The 25637-nt window shown below is 36.6% G+C and overlaps 1 protein-coding gene across 4 annotated transcripts in view; it reads left to right on the top strand.

Moving 5' to 3' along the window:
- Positions 1-23061, top strand: part of LOC136374356 (uncharacterized) — a 41089-nt gene extending 18028 nt beyond the window's left edge. For 2 of the 4 annotated variants that reach the window (XM_066339674.1, XM_066339675.1), the window contains exons 6-13: positions 736-837; positions 4512-4622; positions 6214-6392; positions 14444-14601; positions 15835-15877; positions 18229-18415; positions 20240-20375; positions 21193-23055. In XM_066339674.1, coding sequence (XP_066195771.1) covers positions 736-837; positions 4512-4622; positions 6214-6392; positions 14444-14601; positions 15835-15877; positions 18229-18415; positions 20240-20375; positions 21193-21292 — 1016 coding nt within the window. In that variant the 3' untranslated portion in view covers positions 21293-23055. Of the gene's footprint in view, positions 1-735; positions 838-4511; positions 4623-6213; positions 6393-14443; positions 14602-15834; positions 15878-18228; positions 18416-20239; positions 20376-21192 lie in introns of all 4 variants that reach the window. The other 2 variants (XM_066339677.1, XM_066339676.1) reach the window with 2 other exon arrangements.
- Positions 23062-25637: the final 2576 nt, after the last annotated feature.

Genomic DNA, 25637 nt, shown 5'->3' with positions numbered 1-25637 from the left:
TACAAATAAGTCCTTCTTAAGCATATGATTTGCTAAAGAACCAGGACATTTACGTCAGAATAATAATAGCATTAGACCCTGTGAAAGAGATGAAAGTATGCAATTAGACCCTGATCTTCCTTTTTACTGAGGCTGACACCTTTAAGTGTTAAATTCTGCTGAGTTGAAAGATATTTCAGCCCCCTTTAGCAGAAGATACCACAGTGGCTGGGGAGGTTTTACTATAGGACTGGAAGGCAGCATGGGTGTGTGGAGTGGAAAGATAAACAAAAGGAGAAGAAACAATTATCCATAAGATAGAGTCCTTCTGAAATATAAAAAGGATGAAACTACAAAAAAAAAAAACCCCAGACTTTAATCCATTTGAGAAAATAGAGTGTATTTTGTATTTGCTGCATAGAGGCCTGACACAGAAAGCACGAGTGTTTTTCTCTCCCAGAACACCATCCGTAGAATGGAATACCTGAATACTTCAGCTCTTTATTACAAAGTCCAGTGACTTAATTTAAACTGCTGTCTGCCTGTGCCCTAACATGAATGATATTTGATCTGTTGCAATGTAAGGGGTGTCACTGTCTGAGGACCAGCACTAAACAGCCAAGAGTGATACTGAAAGCACCCCAACCATTTGTAGAGTCAGTAACACTCAGTGCGTACAAAAAGTTTTAAAATCAGACTGCTGCATATTAAATTGGAATATGTAGAGAAAAAAGGTATCTTTCTTCCTATTTCCAGTTCGAGAAAGAACAGTGAAGATTGCTAAAGGAACTGGCAATTACCCTTGGGGTTTCAGGATCCAGTTCTCAAAGCCTATCCTTGTGACTGAAGTTGACACAAGTAAGTTGTGTTTGTAGTGGTTAACTTCTCCCATGGAAATATATTTAAAAAACCCCACATAATATTCTATTATATACACTGATATATAAATTATATATATCTACATGATATAATATGATCTACATAAAACATCTGTTTTATAATAATTTATAACAAATAATTTCCATAATTAGTGGGTGCAAGGTGTTTGATAGCATGAACTGCTCATGAACAACTTTCTTATAGCCCCACTATCCCTCACTGCCCTGTCCTCTTCCATGTCAGCTCGTACCTTGTGCAAATACCTGCATTTAGCTTCTCTTGAGATGTAAAGACTAAAACTTTTGTGGGCTGACATCCATGAATGACAATAGACATTTAAAAATTAAAATAAAGATGCAGTGATCCTTCCAATATTTACAAAAATCTTATTGGCTAGGGATACTTCTGCTTGGATCCATCGAGCCATCTGTACCTCTTGACAGGTGGGCTGTTAACTTCTTTCAGGAATTATGATGACTGTAAGGAACCCCAAAAGAAACTCCAAAACCCAAGTGGGTGAGCAAAAAATGACAGATGATTTTCAACAAAGATGAAATGTAAAATACTGCCTCGAGAAGAATGAACTAGTTATACGATGACTTAATAATGGCATTGGCACTTCCACTCAGAAATGAGATCTTGGGAGTCACCACTGAAAGGTCTCTGAAATCATTGGCTCTGTGGATAATGTCAGCTTAGAAATCTGGCTAAAAGCTGACTCAGTCAGTAACAACAGAGAAGATCAGACACAGGCACAGGTAGTCTGTCATTTTACTTCTGCCTAAGACCTTGGCTCATCTGAATCTAGATCACTGCTTGTTTTACTGCTCTGCATCTCAGGACAAGCACAGTAGAATTAGTAAAAGAGCAGAAGGACTGTGATAGATAATTACTTCAATACTATGGCAAATACTATGCAAAATATCATCCCACACAGAGAAGGCTAGTGCATGCCTTCTGGCATGTCATCTGAGAATAGCTCTGTCACTATTACCAGCCTTATGTATTAGATTGTCCATCATCCTGACAACACTGGGAAAACTTGTGAATTCAGCAGCCTGTGAGTTCATAAGGTTTTAACCTAAGTACAAATAAAATAATACATCATGCATACAATAGCTCTGACACTTACCAATTTATGCCTAGTAATTAAAATTAGGTATAGCAACTCACATTTTATATCATTCTTCTATTCGTGTGCTGTTTTCAAATGCAGTTGCTTTAAAGCAGTGACAACAAAAAAATACGGGTTTTTTTTCGGCTTGTAGTAAAATTATTTTTTCTCAAAATTTCATGAGAAAAATTTATTTCAATGAAACTCATTTCATTGTGAAGAAATTCTTCCCTGTGAGAGTGGTAAGGCACTGGCACAGATTGCTCAGAGAGGATGTGGATGCTCCATCCCTTTAAAAGTTCAAGGCAGGATTACATGGGACTTTGAGCAACCTAGTTTAGTGGAAGGGGATTGCAACTAGATGATCTTTATGGTCCCGTTCAGCTAAAACCATTCTATGATTCTATAATGAGTATTTTAATAATATTTTACAGACCAGTTATGATCGTAGCATCCAGTATGGCATGCTCAAGGCCAGCACAACCCAAAATATTCTGACATTTGCATATGATTTGTATTACACATGAGGGTGGACTGGGGCTTTATTGTTCCTCTTTATTATTAAGCTTTTACTAATCTTATCCCTACAATTTCTAAGCATTCACAGAAATACACTGAAAGATCACATTTTCTGCATCGTAGCATACAGAATCTTTAAAAGCATACATTAAATGTTAAAGATATGGAATAATATTTTCTAAAAACATTCTTTCACAGTCCATTTGGGATGCTTATTTATAAATGAGAAGATAAATACTGTACATGAGAAATTTGTAACTGGAATTTAAGTAACTTTGTATTGGTGCCCATAAATACAGCATGTTTATCACTTCCCTAGTTTGCTTCCATCCCTGACTGGCATGTGTCTGAGCATTGTTTTATTAGGAATGCATGTGCTTTGCAGTGGCTAACAAATATGCAAAAGGTGATGCATAAAAAAATCTTATTCACTTCTTCCTTCACTGGGACTTTCCTAATCTAGCATGTAATTTCTTCCTAAAGCAAAAAATCCTCAAAATGCCATATCCAAATTCTATTTACCAGCAATGACAAATATCAGTACAGAAGATTCTCTTTTGGGGTTAAATTCAAAGCTTATCAGAATAATAGATTTTGTTTCTTTGTCTACTTTCTCTACTGAGCTTTGCATCAGACCTTTCTTTGCACTTCAGGCCGAAATTCTCAGATACTGAAATGTCTATTTGCATCTTAAAACATTTGAATCCCAATAGCATTTTAAATGAATTTTTTCTACTGCCAGTGATTATCTAGGGCTGCACCAGTATCCAAATCCTGAAGCTTCATTTAGAGATGAGTAACAGTTTGATCAGTAAAATTTTTTCCACCTACAAGTTGACATCACAAAGGCCCTAAAACATAATCCTTGACTGGTTGAACGATGTCTTGGTTTGAAAGACAGGTGTCTGCTGAGGAAGGCAGGAACCTCCCTAGGAATGGAAAATGTAAACCCCGTCCCTCCAAATTACTGTAATTTTGAAATTAAGGGGCTCTCAGGAAAAGATATGAGAATAAGAATAACAATTCTTTACTAGTATGTATTAATAAAGAAAAAAACCCCAACTTAATAGGAAAATTAAAAATAAAATGCAGTAGTACAAAAACACTGACAGAGTCAGAATACAACCTGACACTCTGACAGTCAGGGTGTTGGTAGCAGTTTAATTAAATGGTGGCTGCAGTCCTTCTGGAGTGACAGATGTGGTTCTGTTGAACTAGTGATTTTATAGAACCATGTATGTTTCCTCTGAAGGTCCAGTGGTTGTGTGGATCGGTCTGGTCTTCCTCTGGGAATCCAGTGGAAAATGCAGGTTGTGGTGTTCCAAATCTCAAATTGTATACAGGTAGAAATGTCTGCCTGCCCCCCACCCACCCCCCAGGTGGAGCATCTCACAACGGGGTGATGTAATTTTATCAGTCACTCAGTGAGACTCAGAGGCCCATTGACAGAAGATATCCCCTGGAGGGAGGATGGGTGGAAGAGATAAGGACACTGCCCTACCTAGTTTTAACAGCTGGCCCATTAGGAGAAGATCCCTCCCCCCCCACCCCCGGAGTTACGAGGGATGAGTTACAAAAAAGATAAAGGACACCACTCTACCTGGTTTAAAAGATGGTAATAGAATACATACTTTTGGTTACACCTTGCATTGCAGCCTAACAACAGATAGTTGTTTTGCTAGAAAAGTGTGATCATATAAACATGCTTGATATCTTAGTGCTAAATAAATTTTTGTGGCTTTGGGGTGTTTTTGGTTTTTGTTTTGGGATTTTTGGTTGGTTGTTTCTTTTTCTTTTTCTTTTTCTTTTTCTTTTTCTTTTTCTTTTTCTTTTTCTTTTTCTTTTTCTTTTTCTTTTTCTTTTTCTTTTTCTTTTTCTTTTTCTTTTTCTTTTTCTTTTTCTCTTTTTCTTTTTCTTTTCCTTTTCCTTTTTCCTTTCCTTTTCCTTTTCCCTTCCATTTCCTTTTCCATTTTTTCCTTTTCTATTTTTTGTTTTTCTTTTTTTATTCTTTCAATTCCAGACAGTGCAGCTGAAGAAGCAGGACTTCAAGTTGGGGATATTCTGATAGCAGTCAATGGAACTGATGTCACCAGCATGCCACATTCAGAAGCTGCCAATCTGGCAAGGAAAGGTAATTCTGAGATGACAGCAAATAAAATTAATGGGTCAGGCTTCCTTGTCAATGCTTCAAATACATCCAGACAAACAGGGTGATGTAGGCAACAGAAATCTTGATTAATAGTTTAATGAATTACTGTTTCATACAGTAGTATCGCTGAGGTCATTTGTTATTTAAACCTTGGTTTCTAAATACTTTAGAAAATTATTCCCCAAAGAACATGTGCTAGTAGTGGTTGTTGCTCTCCTGTCATTAAGAAAGTGACTCAGAAAGCCCTGAAAGTGACTGCAGAGGTACAAATGCCTATATGCCTTATACTTTCTCAGGGAGAGACTTCACATCTTCCTACTGTTTCTCTGTCACCAAGACCTGAAGTCTAGCCAGGATATCAGGCAGTTTATTTCATGAGGCATCATTTTACACCAACAGAGAAACAGAGTCAGAGACATTAGTCATGCATATTCTTCCCAGAACTGTGATGACTAAAACCAAAAGATAGCCACGTTAGCATGCTGAAAATTAATTTTCTGCTATTCTCTTATTTATCCCAGCTAAAGTTTTGACAAAGGCTCATGGGAAATTAAATAAATTAAAATACTTTTACAGGACAGTGACAAATTTAACTGGGCACATACAGTGTTCTTTAATTATAGAGGTGCCATTCATACTGTTGTATTTAAGAGAATCTTGAGTGTTTTAGCAGATAAATCTCTGATTAGTGGTATTTTAAACTCCTCAGAGAACACTCTCTGGATTAAATCATAGCACACTGACAGCATTCTCAAAGTCAAGTGTCCCCCCAAAAGAAACCTAGCAAATATTTTGCAGATGAAAGTGTGTTATAGTCACATTTCTCATTCTGCCTTCAGGCATTGCCTCTTGCTCTTTAGTGTTGATACAATCAGAATTTCAGGCCTTTCAGGTCAAAATCGTAGATATATTGATACTGTCAGCAAATATTGTGATGTTGCATCTCACTGATGATAAAGAAAATGTATTTTTTTAAAATCCTGCAATCTATCATCTTTTCTGAGTGCTTACCTTTTGCAAATGGTAAGTAGATGCTTTAGCACAGGTTAGCTTTCAACAGCCAGCCTCCTCAGTGAGGGGCACAGAAAAGGTAAGAATACTCTAAGGCATGTAAAATAAAGAATTCTCAAGAGCATATGTAAGATGACAGAGACTGAAGGTGCCCTAAGAGCATTCTCAGCAATTTCTGGTTAAACCTCAATTTAAGTGCACCCATTTGAGCAATGAAATTCAATTACTTCTCCTGACTGAAAAAATAGACAAGTACCAAAGATGCTGCTTGCAAAGATAGGTCACAAAAATTTTTTAGAGGTGTCTTCAGATAGCTGGCTCCATTACTAGTTCTCAACACAAAATTAGTTTCATTTCTGAATTTGTGTCAAAAGAAGGCCAAGTAACACTTGAATGAACATGCTTTCTTGTCTGCTCTGCTCCTTGCTGCATCTAGAAGCTACATTGGGAGGACATGGGCTTGGTATAGCAGATTGCCTCCCTGTTCCTTACCCTAAATGGGTATTCAGAGAGATTGACATGTTTATAGTTTTGACTTATGTTGTCACTTGTAATATTTTAGGTCCTGATATCCTGACTATGATAGTGGGATCAGACATCAGCCGTTACCCCAACACCCCCAAACCTACCTGCCGAGGATATCTGCACAAACGAACACAATCTGCAATACTGAAGGGCTGGAGAAAGAGGTGGTTTGTACTGAAACACAATGGTTACCTACACTATTACAAACACAAGAAGGTAAGGAGGAATCAAATTGTGTCCTGAATTATGAAGTGCAGCAGTTCTGTACTCAAATTTACAGATCATTGTCTTGACTTACAGTATTTACAGCATAACATCAGGGCTACAAGGTTTTGCATGAGGGGTATAAAGGAAGCTTGTTGAGTGCTCTTCTACAGTTCTCTATCCACCTAACATTTCCAGCACAGTAGCTGGTAGCCTTGCTTCTCTGCATCTGTCATGGTACACACATGAGCCATCTAGTCAGGAATATGCTGCCAAACCACTGGCTATGCAACAAAGGTGTCTGGCCAGTGCTTTATTTCATCACTAGCTATTCTGGTGCCAAAGCAATACCAAGTAAAAAATATCACACTAAAAAGATACTAACATGTAGGAACAGTCTTCTGGAGCGATTTTATTTTATCATAACCAGATCCATTATCAAACTCCTGAAAGGTAAAAATGGATTTCTAGTTATACTTTTAAACACTTCCCAGTTCTTGATCAGTTAAATATCACATGTTAGATTAGTTGGAGTAAGGATTAGAATGTGCTCCATTATCTTACATTCACTAAGATTTAATTGCATTTTCACTTCTTTTTTTCAACTAGTATGTTTCTTTTCATTCATTTGTTCCTTAACTATCTTATTTGTTGCACTAAGAAAATAAGTATTTCAATCATGCAAGCTATGTGCATTTGCTTTTTCTTGAATCGAGTAAATAAATTTAAAGCACTGCATAAATATTTTATAGCAATAGCTAACAACTGCCTATTTTTTGCATTATCTGAGACTACTGCCCTTCAATTACTTTTTAAATTATTTCATGCTGGTTTTTTGCTCTGTTTCTGGACTCCAAAGAATACACTGAAATACTGAGATGTTATTTTAGCAGATGAAAACACAAAGATTTCCTTCACTGCCCCATGTTTACAGAGTATTCTGAAAAGTCATTCAGTAAGAGAGAGAGGAAGATACCTAAAACAAATACAGTTCTTCACTACTGAGAGATCTAATTCCCAAATGAAATAAGAAGGATATCAAGTGTATTCACTGGAACTTCTTTCTTTTGGTATGATTTCTCTCAGGATGTAAAAAAAAGGACTGGTCATCCAACTTTTCATTCTAAGGTAAATAAAAATAATATTTTTCATTTAGCATAGCTTTTATTTTTATGCCACCTGCATGATTAAATTGGCAAGATTATGTTCCAGGCGTTGCCTCACTCTGGAGGAAATTTTTTTTCATTTACTATATCTAAGAAGTTCTTTGAAATAGTAAATTGAAGGCAAGAATAATTCAGGAAAAAAAAAATCAGGATAAGCTGTCACTATCCAGCAAAATAGCCAGGGTAATCAATTTACTCATATTCATTCTATTGTTAAGAACCTCAGCTCACATTGGTGTATTTCCAGTGACTCCAGCAAGGCCATACCTGATTTCCAGTTGTGTAAGAAGACAACTAGGCTTTTTATTTAAGCCTGAAGTATAGCATATAATGTTTTGTAGTGGAGAAAGGGAAAGGTCTCTGTTTTGTTCATATCATCAGACAGAGAGAGCTAAATTTCCTCATCATTGCAATATACAACCAGGAATTATCCATCTTGAATTTTTCTCTTCCCACCTAACTTAGAAAGAAGATTTCTAGAGCTTTTTACCTTTGACTCTCCCATGTAATTGCTGCTCCTTTTGACTCATCTCTAGCCAATCACACAGTGGTGATGTGATGTGATGTGATAGCTGTTGTAAAATATTCAGTCACTTCACATGCAAGGTTACTTTCTTTTCCCTCGAACAGATACTGCTAACAGATGTCCTTGACTCTACAATCCATATAAGTAGATAAAACATATTTTTCACCTCAGTAGTTGTATCTGTGATGGCCACCCCAAAGCAGAGATATTTTGTGTTAGAACCTTGGTTTTGGTAAATTACTGAGATCAGATGAGATAAATGATTTATAATACTTTTGCCTACACTTGGCAACTGTAGAATTCTACTATATATTCTACAGATCTGATCCCCTGTTGTCCAGAACACTGGATCTTCTCAAACATGCTATTTCCTTATTTTTCAACATGTCCAGTTTTTCTCTTGAAGGAAAGATATCTGGAAATTATGAGGAGACAGACATGAAGGTATACTTTAATCTTTTCCTAAGGCAGATATAAGCACACAAGTTTCTTGTGGTAGAACTTAACACAGTTTTTCAGGGAACGCTGAAAACACCTCAATGTGGTCACACACTGATCCTTTCTTTACAGATAGCAACGTTTGCTCTTCTAAAAGGGCCATTTTCTGCTCATCACAGTAAAGGGGTTGCAAAGTCACCACAAGACTTTTGTGTTTGTGGTGAAAACTTTAATATAGGACAAATAAGTCTTAATCATGCTTTACATGAGACCAATAGATAGAAAAAGCAATCTACCTCACAGCAGCAGAGCATCAATTCAACATGTTAAATCTCTGAGTTGTCATCAGCAAGTTGTTTTTAGAACATGACAGCTAACTTGAAAAACTTAAAATACGTTGAGAAAAGAATACTGGTCTTGTGACTTCATTAAAGAAAAGGAATCTGATTTCCAGGACCCAGGAACAAAGGGCCATTAAGGAGTTTAAAGACTGTCAAGCATGCATTCATTTATCATTGGGACATACCTGCTAGAGTGTCTGTTAGAGGCTTAGTAGGAACACATTAGGATTAAGAAGGCATTATAGTCTATAACTTGTTTCCCAAAATTCTTCATTACAAACATCCATCATGTAAGGAGTTCAACAATTTTGTTGCTGGCTTTTACAAAACCACTAAAAATGCCAGTGAAAGCCAGAATTTCCTATTTTTAATTCATCATTGCTTTCTTGGTAAGTAAGACTGGATAAATAAAAAAACCCAAGTAAAACAAGCTCCTCTCTGTTTTTTGTCTTGCTGTGTTTCTAGGAATTATTTCCAGCCTCTTGGACATAAGTAGACCCTGGTAAAGAGGATAGCAAGACAGATAACTAATCTAGCACCTGACAGGAGATTAAGAAATAAATGTCATTGTGGTTATTGTCTAGGAGAAACTCTAAAGAGGCCTGTCTCCAGCAGGAAAGTGTTACCAATGTATCTTCATGGCAGACTTCCTTTCCAGAAGTCAGAGATTGATTAATTCTAGTTAAAGCAGCTATATGACATCCTTGTATTACTTTTGTCATTTATTCTATTTTGCTGTCCAATTCCCTCAGCTAAGAATGATGTAGAACTATAGTAGTTAGAAATAAAGATCTAAAGAGTATGGGTTTGTTTCCAGCATTTTGTATGGACTCCAAGTAGAAAAGTGAAAAGAAAAATTGTAATAGGAAGGAAGTAGGAGCAGTTCCGTTGGAAGGAATTGGAAACTGTTGTCCTGACAGTAGAAAAGAGCATGCTTTAGAGATTCTTTAGACAAGTGAGAGACTGAACTGTGAATGGAGAGAAAATCGATTATCATGCATAGCCCCAAGTCTCAGAGAAATGGTCTTCATGGTAATTCATGTTTGTAATACTCTGAAACGTGTTATTTCAAAATTGCAACATACAACTCTTGAGAAGCACACTTTCTGTGGCAGCATTGAAGGACAGAAATGTGCTTCCTGTCAGTCTTCACTGTAATCATATATAATAATATCTCTTTTAAAAATATGATTTGCATTTCTTAAGCTCACAAGTTTGATGCCTCTAGGAAGCCTTTAGGCATAGTGTGAGTGTCTAAGACTAAGTATCTCAAAGCTGAGGGGAGAGCAAAGAGAGCAAAGACATGCATTTCTTATCATCCAATACAATTAGACCCCAACCTGGTAAATAGATATTACATCATCTAAATTATCAGATGTTAGATCATATCCCTGTTTCCATTAGAATTGAAGAGAGAAGGAAAAAATGCTTTTAAATTATTTTCATTTCTGTGGTATAGAGTTTCATTATTTCAACAAGAAGGAAATCACCTGCCTGTCATGTGCAGAGCCTTCACAGCATTTCAGTCTATGACAAATATTCAATCCTTTGTTCTCTTGAACAAGCCTGTGTGTTCATTGTTAAGCCTAATCACTTCATATAAAAGGCTTAGCTAGAAATAGATTTAGGTCTAAGCCATTGCTCATAGAGATATCACTTCTATTTGTTCTTCATTCTTGTTTGGAGCTGTATCACCATAGTCTGGAAGCTGCTACATTATATAGAGCCTGTGTATAAACTGATTTCTTTACGTTTTCCATGATTCCCATGGCTTCAGAATATATTTTTCAGTTTGCATTTAAGAACCTGGTGAATCCACTGTCTCCAATACATCCTCTGCAATATTTCTATTGAGAAATTAGAAATAATGCTACCTGATGATATGCATGTTAATTTTGGCCTAAAAGATTGCATACCCTGACTCAGAGAAAGTCATACACAAATCTGATTCAAGTTCAAAATTTTTACTCAGTCAGTAGTTCTTCCTTTGAGAGTTGATCCTGCATACTGTTCATTACCTTTTGTGCAATTGATTACTCAACCTCAAGAAAAGAATCAACTGGACCAACTGGAATGTGACGATTAATCATTCCATGAGACTGATTGTACTTCATCTGACAGCCAGAACTGTTTGGTGTAGGATAACTAGGTTCTTCAAATCAGAGAAGCTTTTTTATCTTTTTCCCATATTGTTTTATTCTTCAATATGTTTCTACTCTCTCTAGTTTATATGTAAGTTTTTTAAAGCAAAACAATATCAAAAACCAAGTAAATTCATCTCTATTGGCAAAAACTGCCATATGAACTGTTCTGGAGTCTAGAGTTCCCTGTTCACTGATATACGCAAGCCCTTTCCTCAAGGGCAAAGGAAATAGATGTAAGGAAATAAGACATAAAAAGGCTTAGTCACTTCTCTGCATTTATGTGCCCAGCTCAAAGAAGCAGTAAATGTAAACAGCCCTCAGCTGTAATTTCTTTAAAGAACAAAAAAAATGAGCCTACCACAAAAACAGTGATTTGAAAAAAAGGCATAGGTAGAAGAAGATTTTGGCGATATACTAAGCAAGCAGCACCAGACCTCAAGGAGAAGCTGGTCAGAGACAATGAGAAAATAATAGATGGTGAAAATGCCAGGAAGAGTTGTGGACACATCAGCTACCATGAAGAAAGCTGGCAAATGAGAAACACAGAAAAAGAAAAAAAGTTCAGTTTCCTGTCTCAGTTAAGACATGTCTAGTTTAAGAACACTGGGGCACATCCAGGAAGATACTTTTGAAAGACAGTCAAAAATTTGGTCATGCCACTGCTGACCTAAAACCACTCTGAACCAGTGACCTAGGGGCAACTGCTTCACACTTTCTACTACCAGTCTCCCAAGCTAGCCAGACTTCCATTTCTGCTTTCTAGCGCTGCTCAGTTTTCACATTGTCTTTTAGATTTCTTCTAAGATTTGATATTGTTTTCTGTAAAGTTACTTTCATTCCCTCTTACTAGTAGTTAGAGACTCTTTTGTATCTTACTTTCCTGTTCATTTCATAGTTATTCCTGTTGCTACTTTTTTTTACTGCTGATAGCATGAAATGTGCATATATTTCCTCAGCTGCTTCTTAATGATACATGAAGAAACTTAATTCGTGTAGCAAATATAACTGGGCTTGAACAAAATTTGAATACAGTGAATCACTCAGGAAATACTGTGAATGGTATTACTGGAATTCTGGAATTAATTGTACCAAATTAAATAGGGCTGCATGCACTACCTTAATGAGCACCACCTACAATAAATGAAGGAGGCATCGAATTTTCTATTTTTATTTCTTTCTGATTTTAGTTTCTCATCATTGTACATCGTTTAAAACTCTATTTTTTTTTCCAGAAACATTTAACCTAATATTCAGATCATCTTAGGAAAACCAGCAGTATAGGAATGGTTACTTCAGATGTTTCTCCTGTTCATGGAATAGCATTTACGAAAAAAGCACCTGCTTCCTGCCTTCTACCTAGAGAACCTTCATCCATGTTTGATGCTGAAGACAGCCTAGAATTCATGAAGTAGATGATCACATCTTGAAAGAAAAAAATTTTTTGTTTAACACAGAATGGAAGTAGTAGCTACAATCTGAGTTAGTTCAGATTAAGCCTGTACAAACATATGATCCTCTCAAGCAGCATCACATAGGTATATCAGGTTCCATAATGGCAGTCTCATCAGTTGGTTGCCCTTCAGCCTCAGGCATAAGAATTTAGGGGGTTTTTCTTCTTTTTTTTTTAATATACCTTTGGTACTTTTTGTAGCAAAGGGATATTTGCCAAAGGAATCATCTCTTATTCAAGAAAGCCACCTGAGTGGCAAAACACCCCTTACAAATGTGCAGATGTGACACATGGTGGTAGAAGTGAATGAGGTGGTGCTGGGCTAATGTTTTGACATGATCATTATGGAGGTCTTTTCCAACCTTAACAATTCCATGATTCTCTGGGCTGGATTATCAGAATTAGGGGAGCACGACTCTCTATCATTTAGTGAAGGGCATTTGATCTCCCTTTACACACCTCCAATCTATCTTATTCCCTTCCTAGATGCCTTTGAAACACAGTGAACACAAATAATTCTTGGTGCCACAGAACGTCTATTTACATTCATTCTAGACACCACTGAAAGTGTTTACAAAACAAGTTTATAGGGATGTGCAATAATATTAGTCATTTCAGTACCTAAAGTGACCCTCAGGACCATGGACAGGATCCTACTGAATCCTCCTTGACACAGTGCTGGCCATGCTTTGCTCTAGGAATGGGATTTGGACCTGAATAAATGTTTTGGTTATGCTGTCTTTGCAGTGTTATTTCATGTCTAAAAGCATTATAAGTAAAGCAGTCACACAGCACTGACAATTTGCCCTAATCTTCTTCAGTTTCACATTAAAAATCTTTAGTTTGGCATTGGAAAAAACAGGAAGAAAAGAAAGAGTAAAAATAGAAGAAATTTATTCATTAATGTTTATACTATTGTCATTATTAGGGACTATTTTGTTCCTACAGAAGAATTATGTATAACAAAGAGTGTTAACCATGTGCCAGTGAGAATACAATCAAGCATTTAACTATTTAATTCCCACAAGTGCATTTTTTCCCATGGAAGGCTCTGTATGTTGGCTTTTTTCCTAGGCTAAGAAAAAATTGCTTGAGGCAATTGCAGTACAGCTCCTACTGACAAAATTTAATTAATTCCCATCAATCAACCAGTTTTATTCTATGAGACTCCACCATCTGTGTATTTTGCAAACTGCACCCATTCTCTTCAGAGGCCCCAGCATTAACTTTCATTTTTCATTTTATTCTCATCAATTTTGATGCAACTGTTAGAGCTCTAGTCACAGATCTTGAAGGAGAAGTGGCTGAGAATATTTCTTAAAACACAGCTAGCGTTCACTGTTCAGATATGCGCACCACTGTTTTGAGTTAAGATATGTATTTAAGGAGAGCTGGGCTGGGAAAGTGTGGGGTTAAACTGCTTCACCTACCCATGTGCATAAAGGAGCTTAATGGCTCTTTATTACTAGCCACAGGAAAGACACTGGAAATGCCCTTCAATCTCAAAGAGCTTTGACATGATCAGAAACAAGCAAAAGGGTTTTGAAGTGCTCTCCATTGAAGATTGTCTGAATTGTGTGGGAAGATTTATGAACACAATTGTATTTACAGCAACTTTGCAAAGTAACTTAAATTCTGCTCACTATTTTCAAATTTAAGTCTTTTTTTGCCTGTATCTACACATACAAGGTAATGGTTTCAGCATAAACCAAACTGCAAATGTTGCACTGATTATCAGAGTGACACAGGATCCTAAATTCTTCAGTGCACTTTGAAAATCCTGGTATCACTCAGCTGCATTCTCAATGTGAGGAATATCTACAAATACCCTAGAAAGTTTTTTCTGCATGCAGATATGGCTTCTGATGAACAAAAAACAATTAAAAGAGCAAAAACAAAGATGCAGGTTTAGAGGATGTTTAATTAGTTTGTCTCTCACAGGGATCAGTTTCGTATATTAGGTTCTGAACTTTGGGCATTCCTTCTTTCTAATTGCAGGATGAAGGGAAGTGCAGACCCCTGGAAGTAACAAAGCTGGAAGGAGCAGAAATTGGTGTCGACACCAGTCTGGGTAAACCATTTGTTTTTAAATGTATACCTCAAGCTGGAAACAGGATTTTCCACTTCTGTGCAACTTCCAACCAAGAAATGAAGAGGTAAGTGATCTTTCATTTTAACAGCATCTCTTTTGTTATTCCAGTATGGGAAGAAGGAGGTTGCGTATTTGGGGTATGTTCACAATAACTACCTTGATCCTTAGGAAAAAAAATCTATCAACGACTTAAGGGAAGATAATGTTTCTATTTCTCAATTGTAGAAGCTTCAAAAATTAGTTTTCAGTTTCGTAGCTTTTTTATTTAAATAAAATCTTTAATGTTCATGTTTGTTATGTCCCTGAACACTTGATTTATCCTGAGAACAAAAACTTCACCATATTCTCATGCCTTCTCTCTCACTGCTATATCAAATGGAAGTGTAAATTTTCCTATGAATGTAAGCTTATCAAGTCTCTTTTCTGCCCAACAAGGACAGTGCTGGTAATAAATACAATCCCGTCTTCATCTCCTTTTCTGTCATTCTGTCACATTTTCATTTCAGTATTTTAAAATGTAAATGTGCCACAAAAGCATGTTGGTTCATAAGAGGCCATGTCTTCAGGTTTGACACAGAGTTGGAATTTAAAAATACTGTTTTGCCTTTCCCAAAAAACAGCTGACTAAACAAAGATACTGAAATCACCCATAATACAAACAATGGAGTAATAACTTTCAAAAAGTACTGAAGTCAAGTCTTATTTTCCTTTTTGTTTTATTGTTAGTTGTTAGAAAAATAAAGCTGTGAATTAAGTTGATAGTTTGCTCTTCATACACCCATTTTTAATATCTTTTTACCACTAAACATAACCCACCATTGTAATAGCAGACCATTTTGCGTTTCCAAATTTTGTATCATCCATAGTGCAACAGAATAACTTTGCCAACAAACATCTTGCTTCATTCTGCAGTTTCCAGTTTAAAGGGATTTTTTTTACATTTCTCACAGATTCATTATCTGCATTGTGACAAAGACAAGGAGAGTAATCATTTAACCTGACAAGTTGAACTCTTTTTTGAACTAAATATTTTGATATATAGATTCCCTTGTCTGCAAAATTGCCTTTATTTATTACAATGTGTTGTACAGGACGCTTTGAGGCTTACATTTTTGAGAGTCAGCAATGTTTATTTAGTTTTAATCCATTACTTTTCCTACTTAAAGTCTTGAATATGTCCTGAAAATTGTATATCCTTTTAGATGCTCCATGTGTCAGCAAGAATTAGAAGAGGCGGTGAAGCATGCTTGTTCTGATCTACAAAACTAATCTATTCTCACTTTTTGTCATGTTATAGGTGGCTGGAGGCTATGGATAAAGCAGTGCATCCCATCCATCAGGTAATGCTGTATTTAGGTGAGAAGCATGTGTTAAGCAGATTGTGCAGAAGACTGAGAGAGAGAGTAGCTATGTTTGTGCATAGTCAGGTGCAGACAACAACATGGAAGCTGCACCTTTTTGTTCTACTGGGCTATGAATCACTCCCAGTCTAAGAGCCATATACAGGACTATGACTCAGCTTATATGCTGCCATATGGTGGAATTAATTAAATGCTCCCTCTCCAGATATCAGCAGCTTTAGGCTGGTTTGGAAACATAACATAGAATTAATGTAGCAGACAGAAAGCAAGAGTAGAGATGACTCTCACAAGTATGTGTAAGCCTTAGGTAGTACTGTTTGGGGTAAAAGAAGAGAAGGGTCATATCTTCCTAAGTATTCCCCACAGTTCTGCCTTGATTGCAGACAACCCATTTTTTTCCAACAGAATAATGAGTGATGATGAAGCATGATTGCTGATTTCTTATTTTCTGTGTTTTCAAAGATAAAGATAAGTATGTTGATAAAAATTGACTTATCCATCTCTTTACACTGTTATGCTCTCTGTTTGCCCCTTTGGCTAGGAAAAAAATAGCCATAATTGATCTTGAGCTACTATTTGGAGACCTTACTCAGCCCAGCATAATTCAGTATCAGTAGTCTCTGGCTGGCCCCTGAACTGGGAATTGAAAAGCTAATTTTAGTATTTCCAGACTTGGAACCATAGAGGTGGAAGACATTTTAGTCTGCCCTTTCCTGGCCCCATGAGTCCTACTCTTTCCTGCTATAGACAGACCATTTTATAAAAATATGAAAATTGCAAGGTACAAATTAAAAACCTGCATAATGAGTGAAAAGAAAGTAATATGAGTGATTCCTTCAGCACTGCTTAGTGACAGGTTTAAAAACAGTGAAAGGTGTTTCTTGTTGCTTTAATACCTTTTGCACTAAAGTAAATTGATCAAACATACAATTCTTCCAGCTTTAGCTTTCAGATGAGTTATAAGTGCAAAAACAAACTTGTTTCCAAGTATATTCTTCCTGAGCATTTCTCAAAAGAGTATGAAGGAATCCACACACTTGAAAACAGCAAAAATAAATCAAACTATTGAAATTGTGTATCTTAACCTAAAAAACCCAATAAAACAGCGTGAGCCAAAAAGGATAATAAAGGCTCACATAGACAAAACACATCAAGAGACTCTTTCTTTAGTGTAGCATGCATAAATAACCCATTGTATAAAATTTCCAACATTAGATGTACAGAAGGATCATTCATGCATTCATCCATTAACAACGCAGTAAAAAAAATGGAAGGGAAGTTCCGGGAAGTGAAGGGAAACATTTTTTGTGTGGTAGTGCTTCCATCCACATCTGAATGATGTATCCTGCTACAGACACTATGACATTTTCTCTGAAGCCCAGAGATCAATTCTGAATTTTGTCTTGCCAGATTATATACTAAGACTACTGAAGTCAAGCAACTAACAATGCAATTTCAAAAAAACTTAACACAACTGTGAAGTAATCCTATTTGTACCTACAAAACATGTATTGAAATATAAAGTAGAAAAGACAAATCATTATTTTAAGAAGAGAGTAGACATTTGGATATTTTCTATCATATATACATTTGTGTAATTTCATGTTCAGCATTGAATTTTGTTGTAACTTAACCTCAGTAGCACTTAGCCCCACACAGCTGCTCACTCACTAGCTCCCACTGTGAGAGGGGAAGAGAATCAGAAGTCTTAAACTGTGAGAAGACTAGTGGATTGAGATAAAGACATTTTAATAGGTAAAGCATAACCCACACACAGAGGAAGAGTAGAACAAGGGATTCATTCACCCTTTCTCATGGCTGCGGAGGTGTTCAGCCATCCCCAGGACAGCAGGTCCCCATCACATGTAATGGAAGGAAGCCAAACACAATTGATCCAAACTTTCCCCTACTTCCTTCTTCTTCCCCAAGTTTCATATGCTGAGCATGTTGTATGGTCTGAGATGTCCTTCTGGTCACTTATGGTCACCTGTCCTGGCTGAGTTCCCTCCCAACTCTTTGTGCATCCCCAGCCTCCTCCCTGGTGGACTGAAGGGCAGAAAGCCCTTGGTTCAGTTCAAGCCCTCCTCAGCAATAACTAAAACATCCCTGTGTTTTCAACACTGTTTTCAGCACAAAACCCAAACACAGCCCCCAAATACTAGCTATGTGGAGAAAATTAATCCTATTCTAGCCAAAGCCAGCACATAATTTCGAAAGATTTTCACAACGAATGTAATTTCTTGGCAGAAGACTAGATATTGTGTCTTTTTATACCAGCATGTACTCCTTAATTTTTTACCAGAACATTTCATTACATGCTTACTTTACAGAACCATGTGTGGGTAGATGTCACACTACATAACACTACACTCCCACCATTGGCTATCAAGAACCCTGAGTGCTTGGGTCTTCTCCACCAGTTGGACAGGAGCAAAGATGTCTGGATTCAGCACTACTGCATTCTGAAGGATGGCTGTTTGTACTTTTATGCCACTCTCCGGTCTACACCTGCCCAAGGTAAGGATGGTTGCTAGATTTTAATTTATTATTGGAGTAGAAATGTTTCACTGCAGTTTCCAAGTAGAACTTTTACCATTAATGAAAGTTTCTTATCAGGAAATCCATGCTGTTCCATGAAGGTGAATGAAGGAAATCCAGACTCAGTCTCTAATTATTCACTGGCCACCTCATTCCTGACCCTAGTCTTTTTTTTCCTTTTCCTCCCACATTTTTATTCTTTCTGAAATGGAGTTATTCTGCATTACTTCAGGAGCGGTTATCCAAAGCAAGATCCACCCTTCTAAAGCACTTTATGATGGATTGAGACAGTCCCACTCATGACAGTTTCCTGAAAGCTGTCGAATCCTGCATGTTAGGAAGCATCTGCCAGATATCATGAACTCTGACTCGTTGCCCTGAAACTACCAGGTTTTCACGTGGCCTTGTTAAAGCTTTTCCATGCCTCAATATGCAGAACTTTCCTATTCTGAGGAGCCTGGTGGTCCAGAATGTGGCTACAGTCATTTGCAGCTAAAGCTGCCATCTAGGAGTGATCCCCACAACAGGAGAGGACAGCTGCTCACTCTCAAGGCAGCAAAATTATGCTACTGGGATCAATTGCAAGCAGAGCTCACTCCACACACAGGGAGGGGATGGGTGAGGACCTGCAAATGCTATCTCCCTGTGCTAAGGAAGCTGGCAGTTAGAAGAACCAGAAAGGAAATGCATCTCTTTTTGCTTGCTAGCCGGTCTTTGGATCAAAAGGGAAAGGTTTTCTTAGGGCTTATGCTATTATGATCAGGCAGAAGGTGCGCCACTTTATATTATTTGCATAACACTCTTCATCTGCCAAAGGCCATATTTATAAAATGACCAGGGACTTCCTCTTTACATGAAACCAAAGCTAAAGTTTGTGCAGAGAAAAGCAATGAATTAACAGAAATCCAGAAATTAAGTTGTATGCATTTATGAAGCCAATGCTCCTACTGTCAAATATTTTCTTTTGGTGTTTAAATATCCTACTACAGAGAAATTCTTCTATATGGTAGTGGTTTTTTTCTTATAATTGCATTTTTCTCCATTTTCACCACATATTCTCATTCTGTTACATCATTCTCAATCCTAGAACATTAATTTAGTGCTGTTGTGCCTAAATGTGAGACTCCCCAGCAATAAAGACCCTGTTCTGCAGATCTTTCTGACTATTTGCCAAATATGTATAAAGTGAACTTACATCTTAATCTGCACTGAAGTAAAAAAAGAAAAAAAAAACAACAAAAAACCAAAAAAACCCCACCAAAAAACAGTTAAAATGAAAATGTCCAGAAGATCAAGTTGTGTGTAATACTCTCCTTCACAGCTGGCTAATGTGGCCTGCAACGACATCTCAGTTACTAATGGCAGCAGGAGAACTAAACCTGATTTTAGGATTTTTGTTTTCATGTTTAAATTCATATTTTTTTTTTAATTAAGGAAAGTAAAAGAAAATACCAGACAAGAGCCCCTCTTCCAAAGAACTTTACAGTGGCTTGAGGCAGCCTCATTAATAGGAGTCAAAAGCTAGGAAAAATATTTTGTCATGTCTTATTTAATGAAAAGCTAAATAAATCTTTATTGCTCATCATTTGATAGATATGAAGCCTGTTTAACACTGTTTTGAAATCCATTTTCATAAAAGAAAAACAGAACTTTCAGATTTTTAAAGGTAAAGTCTGTAAAACTCTGTGAATACAACAATCTAAAAATCCATTTTGCCAGGTTTGTTGGTATGCTTGTAATTGGCAGTACCTCTGTAAATGGTATCTGCAATATACATAATTCATGCTATTTTATTCTATTCAGGTGGCCTTTACCTGCAGGGCTATATTGTGAGTGAACAGTCCCTGGGCTCCAAGAGATCTGTAATTGAACTCAAACCTCCATCTGAAGAGTTTAAAACTTTTTACTTATGTGCAGAGAATGTAAATGAAAACAAAAGGTAAACCTAATATTTTTGTCTTGTGTTTTTTTTTTGTTTGTTTGTTTGTTGTTTTTGTTGTTTGTTTTTTTTTTTTTCCCCCCAGTTTTTTTACCAGACTGTACTGTAGGAGACCAGGAGCTCTGTAGCTTGGGAAAATCTAGTGACAACTTTGCAGTCTGTTTTCACTTTTCCCCCTAGATTTCCGTTTAGCAGTAGCCTTTTACTGCAGGTCAAACTGCAGTAAAAAATATCCCGGAACATTTGAGTCATCAGGTCTGTTCTTTTCAATACTGGAACAACAGCAAGTCTGGCTTGCAGATGTTTGGAAGTAAACCTGGATAAGGTGCCTTGCACAATTATGTGTGGGTGATTATATTGAACATAAAAGCTATGGCACTTCTCATTAGTGAAATGGAGTGTATATCCTCCTCATTCCCAAGAATTAGTGACTTCTTTCAATAACTATTAGAATTTAATTAATTTAAGCAAATTGGACAATGAAACTACATTCTGAAGGTAAGTTCCCTCACCATAATCCTGTCAAATTCCACATGTGTCAGTGGGAGTTTTTACCTAAAGCCTATTAATTATACTACCTGGGCCTTAATTCAGTGAATGAAAGACAAAGCTTTTCAGTATGTTGGAAAATGCTGCTAAGCTGTATTGTTTTTGTAGCAACACCTCCACCTTCTACATCTCTCCAATCCACTCATTTTAAGTACAGATAGTAACAGAGCTGAACAAACCCCACTTATTAAAGGTGTGTTTCAAAGGATAAAGAAATGTATACATAACACTTGATCAGGGACAGTTGTTGATCTTTCATTTCTTCTAGGTGGATTACAGCTTTGAAAGCTTCAATTAATAAATGGTTACCCCTACACCAGGCAATCCAAGATTTCATGAACAGACCACTGGAGGAGACAAGGATGTGAGAAGAAAGCTCAGTTTTTCCCCTGTTCCTGTTTTGCATTTAAAAATCCATGCTATATCTTATGAGTCATCTCAAGAGATACTCTAGCAGCAGTTAATCTTTAGCATTGCTATATAGTCAGAACTTTTGTAAGGATTAGTAAATAAATACAAAGCAATGTTGCCTTCTTTGTCACTGTATTTGGTGTTTCTGCTTCAACTCAGACCACTCATAGAGTCTACTTTACAGCTGTGACCTGGCATACATTTCACGTACATTTTGTACTCCCTGCTGGGCTTTTCTGTGGGTTTGTTGGGTTTTTTTGATTTTGGGAGATTTTTTGCGAAGCATGGTCTTTGCAAAGCATTCTCCTTTTTCCTCCAGATGATTCGTATGTGGGTTTGCCTATAAGTTTCTAGGTATTGTGGTGCTTAAGGCTGAGACAAGCTGGGTTTACTGAAGGGTCAGCAGCTACATACTATTACATGAAATATATATACATTTTTGTTGGCTAGTGTTGGCCTATTGTACATTCTGTCTCATGTTTTTTTGGTCATCTGCCATTTTAAGATGTCATCATCCATCATCATCATTTTAAGATGATTTGGTCATCTGCCATCATGTCACAGCATATTTGTGAACAGAAGTCAATTCAAGAATCAAAGGGTGCTGTTTCCTCCGAAGTTAGCAGTTAAAGAGAGCAGTATAAAACTGCATCATGGATATCAGGATTAGACATCTGCGGTTATTACAGTTGGTCATATACACAGTATTTCACATAACTGTCAAGCATTTAAGTAACCCCTTCTATGAATAAATTTAGATATTCCGTTTCCAAACTTATTAAAACACTAATTCAAGTAAAATAACAAAGGTTAGTTCAAAGATTCACTCAATACAAACAAAAAAAATTGCCAGTCTGTGAAATGTTAATTACAAAGGCTGTGATACTTGCTTTTCTTATGATCTTTAGACCATAATTGTTTGAACACACTACAAACCCAGCTACTTACTTGCTGTTATGATTAGTGTGGAAAATATCAATTGCAATGCAGAAAAAACTAAAAAGCCAGTGGTGCTCCCACAGCTACCACAAATGAGTTTTTTAGGAGACGGATTCATTAGCTTTACATGCTTGAAGCAATAGTACTTCAAAGAAAGCTGGTAAACTGTTCAAATTATTTTCTACAGTGACTTGAGTGATTTATTTCAAAAATAAGAATGCTTACTTAAATAGCATAAGCAATTTTTAGAAAAAAGGCAGCCAACCCCAGATATGTTACAATGTTTGCTTTGTATAAATCTGTGCTCTAAAGTAAAATGCATGACTGTATTTGAAAACAAGTAGTCATCATAGCCATATCCTACATTCTAAAGTATTTTAAATTTATTGTGTTCAGAAATGAAATTTACATTTCTTCTACAACTCTGAGAATAAATAATTAAATAGCTATGAATTACTTCCTTTTCTTACTCTTTCTCACAATGAACATATGGGTCAGGTACAAATGCTGTTTACTTGACACTAATAACTTTCCCTGGGGAATAGTTATCCTATTCAGAGTGACAGTTCAGAGCTAGGAAGCAGAAAAGCAAACAAAAAACCGGTATATAAAACAAATGCAAACAAAGTTAAACACAGCAAATGTGTTTTCCATTAGAAACAATAGTGAGTCATGCAAAGAGCAATATAAATGTAGAAGGGTCTGGAGTACAAACCTTACAAGGAGCAGTTGAGGGAGCTGGGGGTTTAGCCTGGAGAAAAGGAGGCTCAGGGGAGTCTTAATGATTCTATGATTTAAAAATTCAGTGTAGTGAGTAAACTTAAGATTTCTCAAATGACCATAAACTTTTAAAAATTATTGAAAAATAAAACCAAAACTATCAAGATTTGGGATGATCTAGTTTTTAACCCAGGGAATTTGAGGAGGAGCCCAAGGGAAGCTTTCTACATTTCTCTGAGTCAAGGCTTGTTCCTTTCTGTCCACCTGACATAAGATCAGAGTAGTCTATGGCTGCTGCTGTTTTCCTGGGAAGTAGCTAGGGACCCCAAGAAGGTGAGCTGCCACTCACTTCTTCTTGTACCACCTCATCTCCTTTTCTTGGCAGAAGAACCAAAGGCATTCTGAAAAGTGTACTGAGATTTTTCTCAACATGTGTCAATAACATGAAAATTGCAAATTCTCAAGCTTAGTTACCATAGCTGATTTTACTGTGATTTTCAGCAGATATTCACACCACTTTTAAAAGAATATTTCTGTCATGAATTATAGCTCCCTCAGCTTGGCTTACATATGAACTGCAGGGGAAATGTTAGTCATGATCAAGTCAGCCATGCCTTTAAAAAAAAAAGGCTAAAGTGGGAGGTTAGATCTACATCCTTTCCATAACACAACCAGATGTTATTTATTATAATGAAACAGTAATGCACACATCTCTTCCTGCTAGGGCATGGCCCTTCCCAAGAATGTCTCTTTAAGGAAACAGAGTAGCAGAAGAGTACCCAGAATGCTCACTTTGCCCTTCACTAACCTGGACATTTAATCCATATACATTTTACCATGCTCCAAGTGCAACGAGAAGTGATGAAGAAGTTGCGAGTAAGTTGAAGAAAGTAAAAAACCCCCTGACCTGGATCTCCTAGGCCGGGAAAGGCTGAGGGATTGGATGAGGGGGTTTGATGGAGAAATTGCAGCTGTTCAGTAGCAAAAAAAGACCCACTTATTCGAGGGCAAACGTGTAACCAGAACGAAAGTTATTGGATGGCATGTGTGGTGGAATGTAGAAGTAATTTCTAATCCTTTTAACAGGTATGATATATATTACACAAGTCACCTTCAATATGCACTATTTCAGTACTATGCAGTCTATGTTTAGTTATTTGAGATCTTTATAATGGAAAGTTTTAAGGCCAAATAAATAACATGCCTTTATTGACAAGGTGGGGTAAAGCCATAAGCAGAACTGTAACTTCCATTCCCTTCCTGGGTAACTGCGCCACAGCATAAAGCTTTTATTCCACATTTTACCAGAAAAAATTCTTTTCCTCTAGATTTTAGAGCATAATGCATGCAGTCTGAGGGGTGAGGTACGAAATCTGCAAAACACTCCAAATCCAATCCTGACAGTCAAATAGATGTTTTTGTTCCTCTCTCTGTTTAAAACCAATCATATTATTACAAGTTAGGAGCATACCTGTGGTGCTTAGCACTTTAAAGTCTCATATCTGCAGCCACAGTTTACATCTTGTTGATTACACTTGTGACTTTAATCCATAAAGTGAGAGCTAGAGCACTAGGCTAGAGCACAGTTAATTAGGAGTTAAAACAAAAAGTAAAAATGTTTGTGTTTAAAATGTGCTAGAAATCATTCTGAATGCAAATAAAATAGTTTTTCATTATTTCATCTGTAGTTTATAAAAGATATTTTAAGCAATTCTCATGTTCAGTAATTTTTCAGAATTAAAGTTCTTAATTTTCTCATATATATAGGAGTTATCCTGTAATAAATATTTTAGCACTTTAATAACACCTAAATCATAAACAAAACTGCTTGACTGTTTAAAACAAACAAACAAACAAAAAATTGGAACATTTCCAGTAATACTTATAGCACAAACAGAATGCATGTGAACTTGTGACTTTAAAGAGCACTAGTGTTTGTTAATAAAAAAATGTCCACACACTGTTCTTGCAATGCAACGTCACAATTCGTTATATATGCAATCCATCTCCAGTTGCAGCAATAAATGGCAAAAACTGCGGAGCTGTTTTACCAGCTCAGTTTTTAAACTGCTGTGTTTGTTACCATCCTCACCTGTGGGATAGATACACATTAACATGCCACATTTTATGAGCCATAAGAATTGTGCAATAATTCCCCATTTTCTCTAATGAAAATTCAGCTGGCAGAGTTTAAATGGCTACTGACATCTTTATACAAAAAAAATGTTGGAGAACAATGAGAAAAATCTGATCACAGCAAAAACCCTGCCTCCATCCAGGAAAGGAAGTCTTTTCTGGCCTTCCCACTGAACTGAGAAAGAAATGCATTCCTTGTCTGAAAGGATGTGAAGTAAAACACTAGTTTTTCCAGTCTTCAGGTTATTTCAGTAATGTCAGCAGATTGCTATTGTCTTGATACTTACAATGCTTTAAATGGAAACTCAAGAAAGTAGATTGGAAACATTTTTGAAAATCCAGGGAAAGAAATCCCCAGAAATTAGACACATCTTAAATAAAAAAATTAAAGAAACAAAGACCAAAAAAATCAAACCAACCAACCAGAAAAAAAGGAGAAAAAACACAATAAAACCCCACCAGTGACATATATATATATTTCTATGAGACAGAACAGAATTTTGAGTT

The sequence above is a fragment of the Sylvia atricapilla genome, chromosome Z, assembly GCF_009819655.1.
Source record: "Sylvia atricapilla isolate bSylAtr1 chromosome Z, bSylAtr1.pri, whole genome shotgun sequence".
Taxonomy (NCBI): Eukaryota; Metazoa; Chordata; class Aves; order Passeriformes; family Sylviidae; genus Sylvia; species Sylvia atricapilla.
This window is presented reverse-complemented; position numbering and strand designations above follow the sequence as displayed.